General features: G+C 39.3%; 1 protein-coding gene across 1 annotated transcript in view; it reads right to left on the bottom strand.

The window, feature by feature from the left end:
• LOC138351326 (paired box protein Pax-7-like) overlaps positions 1–17,288 on the bottom strand; it is a 121,888-nt gene that overhangs the window by 65,235 nt on the left and 39,365 nt on the right. Inside the window, exons 2-3 of the mRNA XM_069303020.1 lie at positions 10,241–10,431; positions 8,123–8,253 (exon numbers count right to left, since the gene is read on the bottom strand). Coding sequence (XP_069159121.1) covers positions 8,123–8,253; positions 10,241–10,431 — 322 coding nt within the window. The remainder of the gene's footprint in view (positions 1–8,122; positions 8,254–10,240; positions 10,432–17,288) is intronic.

The raw sequence follows: 17,288 nt of genomic DNA, 5'->3' as shown, positions 1-17,288 counted from the left end.
TTCTCAAAGTTTTTTAATCAACAGACTCAATGTCCTCAAAAGATTAGCTCTCCCTTCATGGAATGATTAGCCATGAACCAAAAATGTCGGAATCGACATAAAATCCCAAATATTTTATACATGGGATTAATTGCATTCACTGTGTTTTCATGGTTCTTTGTAGGATTAATTCAACGAATGTAAATTGTTACTAATTCTTTCGTGGGATTAATGCGACGTATTCAAAGAGACGGAATCGATTTAGTGTGATTAATCCGTTGTAATCAGAGTTGTCATCGGTTGTAATGTCTTAATTCATCGTATTAAACCGAGACGCCGTTGGATTCATCAGATTATCGGGCTCACCATAGCCCGTGCTACTTGGAACTTTTTGTTCCAAGTAGCAAATCTTAAACAACAACATCACATTATTCCATTAAAAAGGATAGATAACTGCAAACAAAAAATGAACATAAAAAATAATTACAACAAATAAAAATTAATTAATACAAATAACAGCAAAATATAACATATAATTAAAAAAAATCTCAATTTACAAGTCTCACACCTCTAAACTTTCTTAAAGTTCCTTTTAATTTAGTTTTCAATTTTTTTCCAGACATAATTCACCCACGTTCCTCCCCCCTTTCGTAATTAACCTGATCCTCTATTAATAATTAATCTGGAAATCTAACTCCTCAATTAATGTCATGGAAGGCAGGTAGCCCCTCCTCTTACACGCCTGGAAACTGGAAGAGAGAAGTTGAGATTCAGTCGCCGCTGGCATGCAAGCTGGAACTGCCTGGAACACCTCGTTAGGTGAAGGGTAGTTAGCGGATGGTGATTTGAATCCAGTATCAGAGGACAAAGAGGACTAGATAGTTGTTTTTTGGTTCATTGGAAGAACAGGATGTCTGATTGGGAGGACAGGTTGTATGATTGGGTGGATAGGTTGTCTGATTGGGAGGACAGGTTGTCTGATTGGGAGGACAGGTTGTCTGATTGGGTGGAGAGGTTGTCTGATTGGGGGGATAGGTTGCCTGATTGGGAGGAGAGGTTGTCTGATTGGGAGGACAGGTTGTCTGATTGGGAGGACAGGTTGTCTGATTGGAAGAACAAGTCGTCTGATTGGAAGAACAAGTCGTCTGACTAGAAGAACAGGTTGTTTAGATCTCTTTACCCCTTGTACAGTCATTGAACAGTGTACAATATTAGGCCAATTTTGAAAGTCTAGTTAGGCCTACTTGCAGCATCCCTAAATTAACCTGAGTTTTCTGAGTACGATCAGAACATGTACTGAACTTGGTCCCTCCTGCTTGTAAATGAGAACATGTGGTGAACAAGGTAAACAATAGAGGCTCAAGAACAGGGGCCTGAACAACTTACCACTATTCTTCACTCTGATATCATATACCACTTGATTTCTTGGCTATCTTGAGGTTATCTTGAGATGATTTCAGAGCTTAGCGTCCCCGCGGCCCGGTCCTCGACCAGGCCTCCTTTTTGTTACACACCCCCAGGAAGCAGCAGCCCGTAGCAGCTGTCTAACTCCCAGGTACCTATTTACTGCTAGGTGAACAGAATCATCAGGGTGAAAGGAACTCTGCCCATTTGTTTATACCTCCACCGGGGATCGAACCCGGAACCTCAGGACTACGAATCCCGAGCGCTGTCCACTCAGCCATCAGGCCACCTGTATGACACCTCCCTGACTCAGATTAAGGAGTCCCAGTATGTCTCGAACCTATTAATGTATGTTTTAATGGGTGTGAAAGCCCTTAATAATGATTAGGAATCAAATGTTTACCAAACCAGACTCTAAAAAAGGAGGCCTGGTCGAGGACCGGGCCGCGGGGGCGCTAAGCCCCGAAATTATCTCAAGATAACCTCAAGATGATAGAAGATGAAGAGACGACGACGTTTCGGTCCGTCGTGGACCATTATCAAGTCCTATCGTTATCATTATCATTATTATATTATAGCTATATAATGTTCTTGAAGAGAACATTATCAGTTGTATCAGTTGAAGAGAAATATAATATATTCAAAAAAGATATGTTGACTGCAAGGTTTCGTGCTGAGAATTCTTCGAATATTCCTTGACAAAAAAATAAACCAATTCTGAAACTCACTTTGTACAAAACGTTGAAAATATTATACTGAATTAATAAGCTATGATTGACAGCAAGGCTGGTAGTGTAGTGGAAATATTACAGGTGTCAAACACCTCTGGTATGCCCGTCAGGTTTGGTCTAGTTTAGGAGGCAGGTTTGGTCTAGTTAAGCACGCAGGTTTGGTCTAGTTAATGATGCAGGTTTGGTCTAGTTTAGGAGGCAGGTTTGGTCTAGTTAAGCACGCAGGTTTGGTCTAGTTAATGATGCAGGTTTGGTCTAGTTTAGGAGGCAGGTTTGGTCTAGTTAAGGATGCAGGTTTGGTCTAGTTAATGATGCAGGTTTGGTCTAGTTTAGGAGGCAGGTTTGGTCTAGTTTAGGAGGCAGGTTTGGCCTAGTTAATGATGCAGGTTTGGTCTAGTTAAGAACGCAGGTTTGGTCTAGTTAAGGAGGCAGGTTTGGTCTAGTTTAGGAGGCAGGTTTGGTCTAGTTAAGCACGCAGGTTTGGTCTAGTTAAGCACGCAGGTTTGGTCTAGTTAAGGACGCAGGTTTGGTCTAGTTAAGCACGCAGGTTTGGTCTAGTTAAGGACGCAGGTTTGGTCTAGTTAAGGACGCAGGTTTGGCCTAGTTAAAGATGCAGGTTTGGTCTAGTTAAGGATGCAGGTTTGATCTAGTTAGGAATGCATGTTTGGCTTACTTTAAATCATTTGAAAGATTATAAATAACGCAGTAACTGAGCTTTAACAACGTAGCTGAAACGAGTAACGTAACCCACATTAACGAAGGGAAGGGAATTACCAGGGGGAAAGCGCCAAGCCATTACGACTATATAGCACTTGGAAAGGAGTCAGGATAAGGATTTGGGATGGGACGGAGGGAAAGGAATGGAAATTCATATAACGTAAACGACGTTTCGGACTTGATAACGGGCCAGGACGGACCGAAACGACGTCATTGGACTTTACCTGTTTGTGTTGGGTCATTATACTAATAGTATAATGATTGAAGACGATAATGGAAAGTGAATAGAATATTTCATTGTAGAGGGAAATTCTTCGTGAGAAACTTAAGCATATACAGAGGGGTCTGAGAGCTGAGTGGACAGCGCTTCGGATTCGTAGTCCTGAGGTTCCGGGTTCGATCTCCGTGGAGGCGGAGACAAATGGGCAAAGTTTCTTTCACCCTGATGCCCCCTGTTCACCTAGCAGTAAATAGGTACCTGGGAGTTAGACAGCTGCTACAGGCTGCTGCTTCCTGGGGATGTATAACAAAAAGAAGGCCTGGTCGAGGACCGGGCCGCGGGGACGCTAAGCCCCGAAATCATCTCAAGATAATCTCAAGATAACACAGGCCTCAAAAATTAACCGGTTATCGTGTCAATTGCACCATTAGGTACCCACAATAAAAAAACTTTCACAGGTACCTATAACTGGTATCCAACTGAGAATTGGATACCAGGGATTAATTATATATATCCTATACATGAAGTCAAAATAGTTTAGTAAGATTAAGATCTTTAAGAAGATTTTTAAATAAGTTTAGTAAGTAGTTTAGTAAGATTTACGTCATGATAAAAGTAAATCACCATTTCATTTTCTCTGAGATTTCTAAAGTATAATTGATGCTCACGGTAAATTAGCTTAAGCAATCAGGAGAAAGTGCCAAGCCGTTAGAGAGAGAGAGAGAGGGAGAGAGGGAGAGAGAGAGAGAGAGTGAGAGAGAGAGAGAGAGAGAGAGAGAGAGAGAGAGAGAGAGAGAGAGAGAGAGAGAGAGAGAGAGAGAGAGAGAGAGAGAGAGAGAGAGAGAGAGAGAGAGAGTTTAGCTTCGCAGAATTCTAGGTCTTAAGAATTCCTTAAGACCTAGAATTCTGCGAAGCTAAACTGAGCAATAGCCTCTATTAGCAAATATCTATAACCTGAATACAATTTTCATGGCAACTTGATTCTCATTCACATGTTTTTTTTTTTCATCCGGATTGACCTAAACAATCGCTTACAGCTGTGGTCACTCTAGTTGTTGTTGTTGTTTAAGATTCACTACCTGGAACCAAAAGTTCCAAGTAGCACGGGCTATGGTGAGCCCGTAGTGGTCACCCTAGAAGACCAAGTTCCTGCGTTGGATCATTTGCATGTTCTCACGCACCATTAGTGGATTATCGATTATTACTCGTTGGTGTGTGTGTGTGTGTGTGTGTGTGTGTGTGTGTGTGTGTGTGTGTGTGTGTGTGTGTGTGTGTGTGTGTGTGTGTGTGGGTGGTTGAGGAGGTGATTAGGTGCGGTAATGGCCTGACGCCGCTCCCGGCTACCACGATCTCAACTCTAACGCCTAATTGAGGCTTAATTGCCTACCGTGAATGATCGAACATTGACTTGGTATCGTGGCCGCTCGCTCGCTAAGTCGACCGATTACCTCTATACTCCGAAATCCTAAGTCTCTCTCTCTCTCTGACACGAGAGAGAGAGAGAGAGAGAGAGAGAGAGAGAGAGAGAGAGAGAGAGAGAGAGAGAGAGAGAGAGAGAGAGAGAGAGAGAGAGAGAGACAGAGACAGAGACAGAGACAGACTTAAAAGGATTACACCACAAGCAAGGTCTCAGAAACTCCGGGATTCGATTCTCATAATCCAGTGAATCACCGGAGGTCTTTCAAGACGCTGGTTGCCTCCTTCTAGGAGCTCGTCCTCATAAACAAGGGCCAAATGCTCATTAACCCAGGCGCCCAAACCACTTGTTTATTAAGAAAAAACACTTTACACACACGAGGCGCAACTGATGACGTTTAAACATGTCTTAAAGAGTGTTTTGCTGACGAATTCTAGCCTGTGTTAATTCTAGCCTGTGATTGGTCTACGTTATGTTGGGTCTGCGCTATGTTAGGTCTACGCTATGTTGGCTCAGCATTATGAAGCATTTAGTAAGGACCAAGAGGTCAAGCGTGCATCATATATCAAGCTATCGCAAATGGTAATCTGCCAAGCTAAATGATATCTAAAAAATTTGAAGAGATTTTTTTTGTTAAACATCTGCCCAGAAACACCCGCCCACAAATATACACACACACACACGCCTCTCCATCACGTCAGCGAAATGATATTTCTCTGAAAAAAGATATCCCACTGCAAAACGATAATATCTCTCTATAAAAAGATATCCCACTCAAACAAATAAATATCCTGTTGAAAATAATAGATATCACGTCGAAAAAACATTTATATCCCGTTGAAAATTAATAGATTTCCACTGAAAAATATTTTCCCAAAAAGATATTCACCTAAAGAACTATATCCCACTGAAAAAAACCCTAGACATCCCCACCGAAACAAAATATCCCACTCAAGATATCACATTGAAAAAAGGTTATCCCACTGAAACACAACAGCTATCCCAATCAAAAAAAAAGCTATGCCACTGGGGAAGAAAAAAAAAAGCCAGATATCCCACTGGGAAAAAAACAAGGGAATGAGAACCGATTTGAGAAGACGGTGCGAGGCAAAAACGACGATAATAAAAGAAGACAAAGGAGGTAGACAGTGCGTGGAAGAGAATAAAGAAAAGGGGAAGAGGTGCCAGTCATTCGCCTTAAACAATAGCTCAAGACTTTTGGCTGTGGTCAACCCGCCCCAACCCATCAGGATGTTGTTGTGTGGGGTCCAACCCATCAGTGTCAGGTGCCCCTGACATATATATATATATATATATATATATATATATATATATATATATATATATATATATATATATATATATATATATATATATATATATATATATATATATATATATATATATATATAACATGGCACGTCCCACATATATACATACGTGGTATACCCCACATATACTTGTTTAGCAAGTAAATATATCATATGTGCATTTATACACCAATTGTATATGACTAATTCGCCTGATATCTCTTTAGTCATTAAGGATCAGTTCAAGATCTTCTAAGACTGCTTCTAAACTATCTTTTTCCTTTTTCCTGGTACATGGTTCCACGTGACCCCTAGAAAGGAAATGTTTCCAAGTCTAGAAAAAGTTACAGCTCCTCATGCTAGGGATTTTCCATTTGCAAGACTTCGCTTCCTCTCAGATCTTCACCTTTATCCCTCAGACCATTTTGAAGCGCTTCGCCGTGCCCCATTTATCGTTATTGATTACAGGTGTATATGTAGGTACATATGTAAAAGTAAACTGGTTTACAATTATTGTATGTAAAGTCGGCCAGCCAGAGGTTTAATGCCCACTCAGGAATATCCCTGCAAAAAAAAAAGTGCCGTCTGTCCTAAATAAAAGAACGACCAAAATGAAAAAAGGAAAAAAAAAAAGACTTTTTTATAAAATAAAAATATAGAAAAAGATATATTTTGATATACCACACACAGAGATCACACTAACGTGATGCATCAAATGAACAAATCCACAAGGGCCGTGACGAGGATTCGAACGAGCGTTCGTAAGTTCAGTAGAACTTCGGTTTCAACCCTTTTAACCCTGTCGTAGCTCAGCCGATTAAGGCAGTGTCTGGGATGCTCCCGGACGCAGGTTCGAATCCTCGTCACGGCCCTTGTGGATTTGTTCATTTTATATTTTGATATAATTTGAGAAGCAGTGTTTTATACCAACACTTGTGTGGTAATTAATGATTATAAACATCCCCACTGCCATTGAAAGTGTCCGTTGATATAATTACAAAATAGGGAATATCCAATTAGATGGAGGAGAATACCCGTGCCAATTAGCGTCATATAAAGACATCACTACACCAATTACCAACCAAATGAAACAAGTGGTTTACGGCTGAAGACATAACTAGTGCGAGTCATAAGGTTTTTTTTTTTTAATTTGCAATAAATCACCTTTCACAGCCTTTTTTTTATGAACTATTTCGGCACTCGTCGTGTTTCATCAGACTGTTGCGTCTGCTCAAAATGTTTCGTAAACTGGTGAATACGACGATTGTCGTTTCAACGTTCCGTATCGTATAGCTCTGGCGTGCGAGCGATAGTTTTGCCACGGTGGGTAAATAGTAGATAACCGATGGATAAATGATGGATAAACGATGGATAAATGCGTAAATAACGTAAGGAACACACTTAGCGATGGCTGGGTAGGTTTCGTGCACTTAATACGTCGTTTTTTGGACGGAATCGATCAATCCGTTACGATTTGGACGTATTTGTAAAGTTTTCAAACGTCGTAATACCGATGTTTTCCATGCGTCAGCCTCGAGGGGTTAGGTGGGTTGATTGGGTTCACACGTTTCTGGTTAGGCATATATATATATATATATATATATATATACATATATATATATGTGTATATCACGAAAATAAACACGTGATTAAGAATGTGACAATGTCAGACCACGGAGGAAAAATGAAACAGGAAATTTCCTTAAGTACTTTCGTATATTAAATACATCTTCAGAAGGACCTTCTGAAGATGTATTTAATATACGAAAGTACTTAAGGAAATTTCCTGTTTCATTTTTCCTCCGTGGTCTGACATTGTCATATATATATATATAAATATATATATATATATATATATATATATATATATATATATATATATATATATATATATATATATATACATATACATGTGAAGAAGCTTGAATGGTCCCCAAGCCAATATGCAACCGAAAACTCCTCAATTGGTCCCACGGACGGCTGAGTGGACAGCTCTTGGGATTCGTAGTCCTAAGGTTCCGCGTTCGATCCCCGGCGGAGGCGGAAACAAATGGGCAGAGATTTTTCACCCCCTGATGCGCCGGTTCACCTAGCAGTAAATAGGTACCTGGGAGTTAGACAGCTGGTACGGGCTGCTTCCTGGGGGTGTGTAACAAAAAGGAGGCCCTGGTCGAGGACCGGGCCGCGAGAACACTAATCCCCGAAATCATCTCCAGATAACCCCCTGAAGGATTCGAACCAAGCAAACACAAAAATCCCCAAGAAAAAGTAAGATTAAAAAACCAAGGCACAAGACAGTGGTGTAAATATTGTCTGTTTAATCATAAGAAAAATGGCATCTCACCGGTCTCTAATCTCCCAGGAAAACACACCAGGGTTCTCTTTCTTGTAGTCGGCCACCTTCCGTTCGATTTCCGGCGTGGCGACGCGGGGCTTCGAACCCCCGATCACCCCCGGCCGGATGGAACCCGTCTCCTACAGAAGGGGAGAAGCAGAAGAGTCAGTTCATAGAGGGCATTAAAATATGATCAAGTTTCCCTTAAATATTAATCTTTGTTTACGTTTTTTGTTATGTATTTATTGCTATATTTTTAATAAACGTGATATGCAAAGTTATTTAATCAATATTAAATAAGGTTAAATTCGCAAAGTTTTTTAACCAATATTTAATCAAGTTATATCTTAAAAAAAATCATTTTTAATGGCTAGCTGTATACTTGAAATTGAGTTAGTTTATACAAAAATACAATATATTATTACATAGAAGTCATAATAACATCATAACAGGTGAATATAAAAATTATATATTGCATAATCTATAATCTACAATCATAGTAGCTTAAACTAATCTAAAACCAAATATCATACTGTCATTAATTAACACTGCTTACCGTAGAGTTAAGTGAATTAATTGATAATATACTCATTCAATACTAATTTTTATTTAGTTTCTGTTAATTTTGTAGGTTGATAGTCATTGTTACAGAGTTGTTGTTTAAAATTCGTTACTTGGAACAAAAAATTGCAAATAGCACGGGCTATGGTGATCCCGTAGTGAACTTCTCAACAATGTTACAGATACAGTTCTTTCTATATATCAAAATGGTATATAAAAAATCTTAAAATTGTTGGCGACTATGAAATTGTTGTAAAATGCAAAAGAAGATTTATTAGTTTATAAACATAATGATTTTTTTTTTATTTTTAAATTTTATTATGAGCAACAAATTTGTAAAATAAACAAAAATAATTCCAGGAATGTTTTCAAAAATGCAAAATAATAGTCCTTTTTTTTGTTTTTTTTTTGTGTGTATGTTAATGTGAAGATATCTCACCGCTCCTGTGCCAGATAAGTCCACTACGGGCTCACCATAGCCCGTGCTACTTGGAACTTGTTCCGAGTAGCTGAATCTATAACAACAACAACAACATCTCGTTCTTGACTGATTCAGCTTCGAGTGAAAATTGTCATGTTATCTTCGGTTGTCAGTCAAGTTTCTAGAGATATCATAATTATCGGCCAATTTCTCATATTTATAATCTGTCTAGACAGGATTTAGAAAGTATTTACGTGGTAAATTATGTGATTTACACCTCATGACTCGATCACGTCGGCTCTGACAGGATTAATTTCACTGCTTACAAGAACGGAAGCTCTACGAAACGACCGCGTAGAGCTTCAGAGCTTCTAAATGGTTTAATAACCCCCCGAAAGAGCCGCCCTGGCTGAAGAAAGAGGTTCAGATCGTTTAAGTTGTCTATTAATCCATTGCGGTCAGGCTATTCAATCTGAGAAATTGGCTGATAATTGAGATATTTTCCCTAATTGGTAACCCCCGAAGATAGCATGAAAACTTTCCATTGAAACAGATAATAAAGAATAGGATATCTTTACCTAGACACAGACCCAAAAAAAAAGTATAAAAAAAGTTATGATTTAGCACTTTGTTCGGCCGTTTGGCCATTAAATAGTCTTGGAATTCTATTTTTAGGATATTCATAAATTTCTGGCTCATTGTGTTAGACATTTAAAAGAAATTAAAAAATATAAATGTAAAAATTTCTTTGTCCCAACTGACAAAATAAATTTAGAATTCACTAATTACCATAGTTAATAACCACAATAAAAAGGTTAGATTTAAAAGGTTTTTATCTGTTGATAAAATGTTTTATCTACAGATAAAATTATGTCTAGGTTTAGCAATAACTATTTTAAATCATAGTAATAAACACTATTATTAATTAAAATTATTTTGTGCGACAGGAATTTGACTGAAAGCAAACCCCCACAGTTTTGTCGATCAATTATATATAATATGGAGCATTATAAACTATATAATGCTACCGATGATTCTGTGAACCTCTTCCCTCCACCAAAAACCTGACTTCACCCCCTCCCCCCCTCTCCTAATCCCCCCTAATCCCCCCCTAATCCCCCCTAATCCCCCCTAATCCCACCTACCTGGTATCTGTTGAGGATCTTAGACACACAGCCGTGGGACACTCTCAGCTGCCGGGAGATGACACAGGGTCGAATCCCAGCTGCGGCCATCTCGACAATCTTGAGCCTTATGTGATTGGGCAGAGGGCGGCCGTTGATGTAGACTCCGCCCAACTGGTTAACTCTCCCTTGCCCTGCCGGAGAAGTCATTCCTGCTCGCGTTATAATTCGTGTTTTCTGACCAGACGTCCTTATCTTACTTGGTATCAATGGGTGTGTGTGTGTGTGGGTAGGAGGTGGTGGTGCATGGTTAACCCCTTACCTATCTCACTGAGTAAATGTGCCGATTATCCCTTATCTCTATCGCTATCAGGGGGTAATATATGATTATCCTAAACAGCGGCTGATTGGTTGGGCTACCGGGTAGCACTTTGGGGTTATTTAGCGTGGGGCCAAAGGGGGTAGTGTAACACTTTGGGGGTATGATACAAGGGTCTGCAATTGTGCCCTGGGGCGCTGATCTCCTTCACTGATTCCGCTCTTTTTAACGGCACTAATGCTGAAGTTTGGGCGCTGAGTGGGTGGGTTTATATTGAGGGTTTTGGGGTAGTGATTTGCGTTGGAAGTTCAGTCAGTTGCTGGAGGTGGTGGGATGAGGTTGACCAGACCACACACTAGAAAGTGAAGGGACGACGTTTCGGTCCGTCCTGGATTATTCTCAAGTCGATTTTGACTTGAGAATGGTCCAGGACGGACCGAAACGTCGTAGAAATACACTAGAAACTGAAGGGACGACGACGTTTCGGTCCGTCCTGGATTATTCTCAAGTTGATTGTGACTTGAGAATGGTCCAGGACGGACCGAAACGTCGTCGTCCCTTCACCTTCTAGTGTGTGGTTTGGTGAAGATATTTTAGCCACGTTATTGTGACTCCTCGCCTGCGTTTCGGGAGGTGCTTGTATGTGTGTGTGTTAACTCTTTGTGTCTGAAGAGCTATTAGCTCTTGGACCCCGCCTTTCTAACCAGTCTATACTTTTCCTCTATTATATCTGCTACATATATTTCTTTAACTCACACGTACACACACGTGAAAGAAACTCTACCCATTTGTTTCCGCCGTCACCGTGGATCGAACTCGGACCCTATGATTACGAGTCCAGAGTGCTGTCCATTCGGCTATCCTGCTCCCCCCCCCCCCGTGTGTGTATGTACCTACAATTAGGTGAGTACACATTCTCAGGAAGCAGCCCGTAGCAGCTGTCTAACTCCCAGGTACCTATTTACTGCTCGGTAACAGAGTCATAGGGTAAAAGAAACTCTGCCCATTGTTTCTCACCGCCGCCCGGGATTGAACCCGGGAACCACAGGATCACGTGTTCAGCGTGCTGTCCGCTCGGCCACCGGCTGTGTGTGTGTGTGTGTGTGTGTTCTCTGAATCCTGGCTAATGAGGGGAACTGTGTTATCGTTAATGATTTATTTAATTATATTTGCAACAAAGCGTTTCATAACTACTCGTGTAAATACAGTTTACTGTAAAACAAAAACACTGTAAACATAATAAAACATATTGATAGTCTTTGAATCATGGAAATATTTACATACTTGTATAATAAATTGTTTAATTTACAACTACTGTATGATGTATATATATAAATACACTTAAAGCTAATAATATGTTATACATGGAAAATATATTCATTATATGGCGTATACTGAAAAGAGTAGAGAGAGAGACAGACAGACAGACAGACAGACAGAGACAGAGACAGAGACAGAGACAGAGAGAGAGAGAGAGAGAGAGAGAGAGAGAGAGAGAGAGAGAGACAGACAGACAGACAGACAGAGAGAGAGAGAGAGAGAGAGAGAGAGAGACTTCTGAAAAGCAATGAAGATTGATATTGAAACAATTTTCATTGTATATATTAATTAAGTCCTTATACGACTGCCATGTTATGCCAGCAACCTGTCATCATACAAAGAACGTCGCATTTCGCACGTATGCGCTACATAAGGCCAAAAATAATCATACTAGAAAATACAACCGACTGACGAAAGTGACATACTGTCCCGTTTTCTGTTTTGGGTCCTCCTGGTAGGTTAGGAGAGACCATTTTAAATTGATCGTTCTCATCCTTGTCCTAATGTTTGGGGGATAAAATGAAAGCAGGCCATCCTTAAACAACCGTTTATACGTAAGGGAGCCGGTCGGCCGAGTGGACAGCACGCTGGACTTGTGATCCTGTGGTCCTGGGTTCAATCCCAGGTGCCGGCAAGAAACATTGGGCAGAGTTTCTTTCACCCTATGCCCCTGTTACCTAGCAGTAAAATAGGTACCTGGGTATTAGTCAGCTGTCACGGGCTGCTTCCTGGGGGTGGAGGCCTGGTCGAGGACCGGGCCGCGGGGACACTAAAAAGCCCCGAAATCATCTCAAGATAACTCAAGAAGGGTACAAACTACTTTTGCTTTACATCAAGTTTTGCAGTCGCTGATGTCGAGCAGGAAGGAATTGGTATTTAGTGTTATAATTCATTTAGCTGCTTTTGAGGGTAGAGGTCAACACGCAGCGGAGTTTCCCGGTCAGTGAAGAATCAGAATGAATTGTGTTCATCTTTACACTGGTAGTTAAATCAGTAGTGTAACTACTGGTGCTAGTTGTTAAATCATGATGTTTACTTAACAGTAGGATGTCCATTTATGTGTTGTTCGTTCATGGGTTGTTCATTCATGCGTTGTTCATTCATGCGTTGTTCATTCATGCGTTGTTCATTCATACGTTGTTCATTCATGCGTTGTTCATTCATGCGTTGTTCATTCATACGTTGTTCATTCATGCGTTGTTCATTCACACGTTGTTCATTCATTCTCGAGAGGTTATCTTGAGATGATTTCGGGGCTTAGCGTCCCCGCGGCCCTGTCCTCGACCAGGCCTCCTTATTTTACACATTCCCAGGAAGCAGCAGCCCGTAGCAGCTGCCTAACTCCCAGGTACCTATTTACTGCTAGGGTGAACAGGGGCCTCAGGGTGAAAGCTGTCAGGTAAGACATTGACGCCATATTTAATTTGTATTAGCGTCATAGTTCTCAATAATATCAGATAATTATACCTTTTTCAGCCAATTAACATATTACGAGGGTTCCACAATTAGTGTTCATCGCGGCTCTCTATCGTTCAACTCAAAGATCTTTTGACTGTACCGACGTTCATCTTCTCCAGTGCCTTGACGAAACATTGTGACCATGGACGAAATGTTTCAATTCATCTGTGACACCTGACAGCTGAGTGGATAGCGTTCGGGATTCGTAATCCTGAGGCTCTGGGGTCGATCCCCGGTGGAGGCGGAAACAAATGGGCAGAGATTCTTTCACCCTAATAAGCTTGTTCACCTAGCAGTAAATAGGTACCTGGGAGTTAGACAGCTGCTACGGGCTGCTGCTTCCTGGGGGATGTGTAACAAAAAGGAGGCCTGGTCGAGGACCGGGCCGCGAGGACGGTAAGCCCCGAAATCATCTCAAGATAACTTCAAGAGATACATATATATATATATGTATATATATATATATATATGTATATATATATATGTATATATATATATATACATATATATATATATATATATATATATATATATATATATATATATATATATATATATATATATATATATATATATAACTTCAAGAGATACATTTACATATATAAACCCGCACAACTTCCGAGACCAAATTATCACTTATTTTTATATCCATCAAAGTAAACAAAAGTAGCTCGTACTTTTATTACTTTTTTAATGAATGGAATGTAAAATAAATTTCTATTTTGTGTACCCACCCATAACCCACCAAACACCGAAACTACGACGTTGGTACAACGTTCGAACAAGTTTTAACACCTCCTAACTAGTTATAACAACCAATATAGCAAGTTGTAACAACGTTCTAATACGTCATAAACACGTTAAGCCAAGATGTAACAACTTTATTACAAGTTGTAACAAGCGGGAAATAGAGACAGTTTCGGTTTGTGTTTCCAGGGAATACAGTATTAAAGTTAATACACTACAGAAAGGTTGTATATTATCCTGTATTAATCTATAAAATACAAAGTTGTGAGATTAGCAACAGGGGGGAAACGGACATCATATACCACAACCCAAAGGTTCTCCTATAAGGAAGCTTATAGGAGCAGAAAAGGATATATAATTGAGTGTATATAGACATCACTCCGAAATATAGGAACGAAAGCACGCTCCAGTAGAATACAATCAGCAATGTTAGCAATACAATCCACCACTAGAACGTCGCTTTTCGCTCGTAGACGTAACATAAGGTCAAAAATTGGCGTACTAGGAAATGAAAACGGCTGACGAAAGTGACGTACTGTTCCCGTTTTCTGTTTTGGGTCCTCCTGGTAGGTTAGGATAAGTTGGCACTTTAAATTGACCGTTTTCTTGACGTTGGGAAACCTTAAGAGGAGGAACTGTGTTGTTACCTTGCGGTTATCATGACAGAAGCGTCAGAGACGTAACTACGGGATCACCATAGCCCGTGCTACTTGGAAATTTTTGTTCCAAGTAGCGAATCTTAAACAACAACGTCAGAGACATGATTATCATCTACAAGATTCTCAGAGGAATTGACAGGGGGTAGATAAAGAACTATTTAGCACGGTAAACACACTATCATGGGTAAAGAATTACCTAACAGACAGATGTCAGAGAGTGAGAGTGAGGGGGCGAGGAGTGGGACTGGTGTAGAGTAACAAGCGGGGTGCCTCAAGGATCACTCCTGGGTCCCACACTGTTCCTCATTTATGTAAATGACTTGACTGCAGGAGTTGAGTCTTTTATGTCGATGTTTGCACATAATGCAAAATTAATGAGGAGGATTGAGACAGATGAGGATTGTAAGATTCTCCAGGATGACTTGAACAGGTTGCAGAGATGGTCCGATAAATGGATGCTAAGAGCTAGAGCTCGATCTTGCAGGCATAAATAGGCGAGCACACACACACACACACAATCTGCGCCCGTCTACCAGGATAGTGAACCTGTCATTTAAATACTTCACTATGACACTATAACCTTCAGTCTCAAAAATACTGTCTTAATTGGATTTCTGTCTAAGCTGTTTTTAGATACCCTCTGGCATCGCCTGGCTCTGTCTGCCTGGGTCTGAGAGAGAGAGAGAGAGAGAGAGAGAGAGAGAGAGAGAGAGAGAGAGAGAGAGAGAGAGAGAGAGAGACTTTCAAGATATCAATCTGCAGAAAATTTTTAAAATTTTAATTAAATTACCCCTTTCGTATGCGTGTGTTAATATATATATATATATATATATATATATATATATATATATATATATATATATATATATATATATATATATATATATATATATATATATATATATATATATATATATATGACAATGTCAGACCACGAAGGAAAAATGAAACAGGAAATTTCCTTAAGTACTTTCGTATATTAAATACATCTTCAGAAGGTCATTTTACAGATCGAGTGATGGGTATAAATAGGCAGGAGAGAGTGGTGAAGTAAGGTGAGGTACAATACTTGGACAACGCAGAAGGCCCATTGGCCCTTCAGATGCACCCAATTGGCCCATCCGATGTAGCCCAATGGCCCATCTGATATAGCAGACATACAAGCATAATACATAGGTAATTATAACATAAAGAGGTAAATATATACAATAAATTAGTGAGACAAATGTTTTTCAATGATTCTACTTAAATCGCCCTTTAGCTGATCTATTAGAAATGGATCTAAGTTATATAGACCACTGCTAATATTCAAATTACTTTCTTTGGTGATCTGTATCAAAGCGGATTCAATTATGTTTCTGTTATAGGTGCTTTTACAATTTGTTATTGAAGACGCACTCTCCCAATCAATTTGGTGAGCTTTTTCTGACAAATTTTTCCTGTTTCATTTTTCCTTCGTGGTCTGACATTGTCACATTCTTAATCACGTGTTTATTTTCGTGATATACACACATATATATATATATATATATATATATATATATATATATATATATATATATATATATATATATATATATATATATATATATATATATATATATATATATATATATATATATGTATATTTATTTATTTATTTATATATATCTAGAAGGGGTACCACCTCTGGTGCAAGTGTAGGGACCCATAGCCTCGGAGAAGAAAATAAAGAGTACTCAGAGAAGACCTTGGGGGGTTTATATATATTATTTATTTATTTTAGCACGAGAGTACCTAAGCAACTTAACACAAAGAGTCACAGTGAGGGGTCCCACAGGGGACACTATAATTGCCAAACTTCTTCCTTATCTATGTGAATTATTTCCTAGAAGGAATAGACATCTTATTTCTAATATATAATGTTACTGATTATTTAAAAATGACGAGGAAGTTAAATATTAATACAGGCTTAAAAAAAAATACAGGAATATTCGTGACTGGAAGAATGGTCAAAGAAGTGGCTACCAGAGGTTAATTCCAGTAAGTGCAATGTAATGAAGTTAATTGCTGGAAACAAGATTTTGAATAGAAAGGAAAAACTTAGTAGTGTCAGGCATTGAAAAATAACACTTTGGAGATGATATCACATCAAGCATGTGTCCTGACACACACAAACCGGATATCATCAGCTGCAAATGAAAAGTTGGTCATCATTTCAGACCAATTCTGGAATGTGCAATAACAGCGTTGATATATGATCTCGCAAAATACTAAATGTACGTGGAAAAATTCAGTCGTATTCGACTACAATAATTCGAAAGCTGAGAAATAGAGAATATGTTACGAGAGAAATTTTAAAAAATTAACTTCGTATCTTAAAATGAGAGAAGAAACAAGGAAGACCAAATCACTACATACAAAATACTTAGGGACAATGGGAGTATTGACAAGAGGAAACTATTTTATCAAGGCAAGTTTCTTGTTCTCTCAACCACAGACGTGGCCACACATTTACAATGCTAACCAGAATTTTTACATTTTCTTGTATTACCCAACCACTTGGGGTGGACGGTAGAGCGACGGT

Source organism: Procambarus clarkii, chromosome 49 (genome assembly GCF_040958095.1).
Source record: "Procambarus clarkii isolate CNS0578487 chromosome 49, FALCON_Pclarkii_2.0, whole genome shotgun sequence".
Lineage (NCBI taxonomy): Eukaryota > Metazoa > Arthropoda > Malacostraca > Decapoda > Cambaridae > Procambarus > Procambarus clarkii.
The sequence above is the reverse complement of the archived record's forward strand: the minus strand, read 5'-3'. Positions and strand labels throughout refer to the sequence as shown.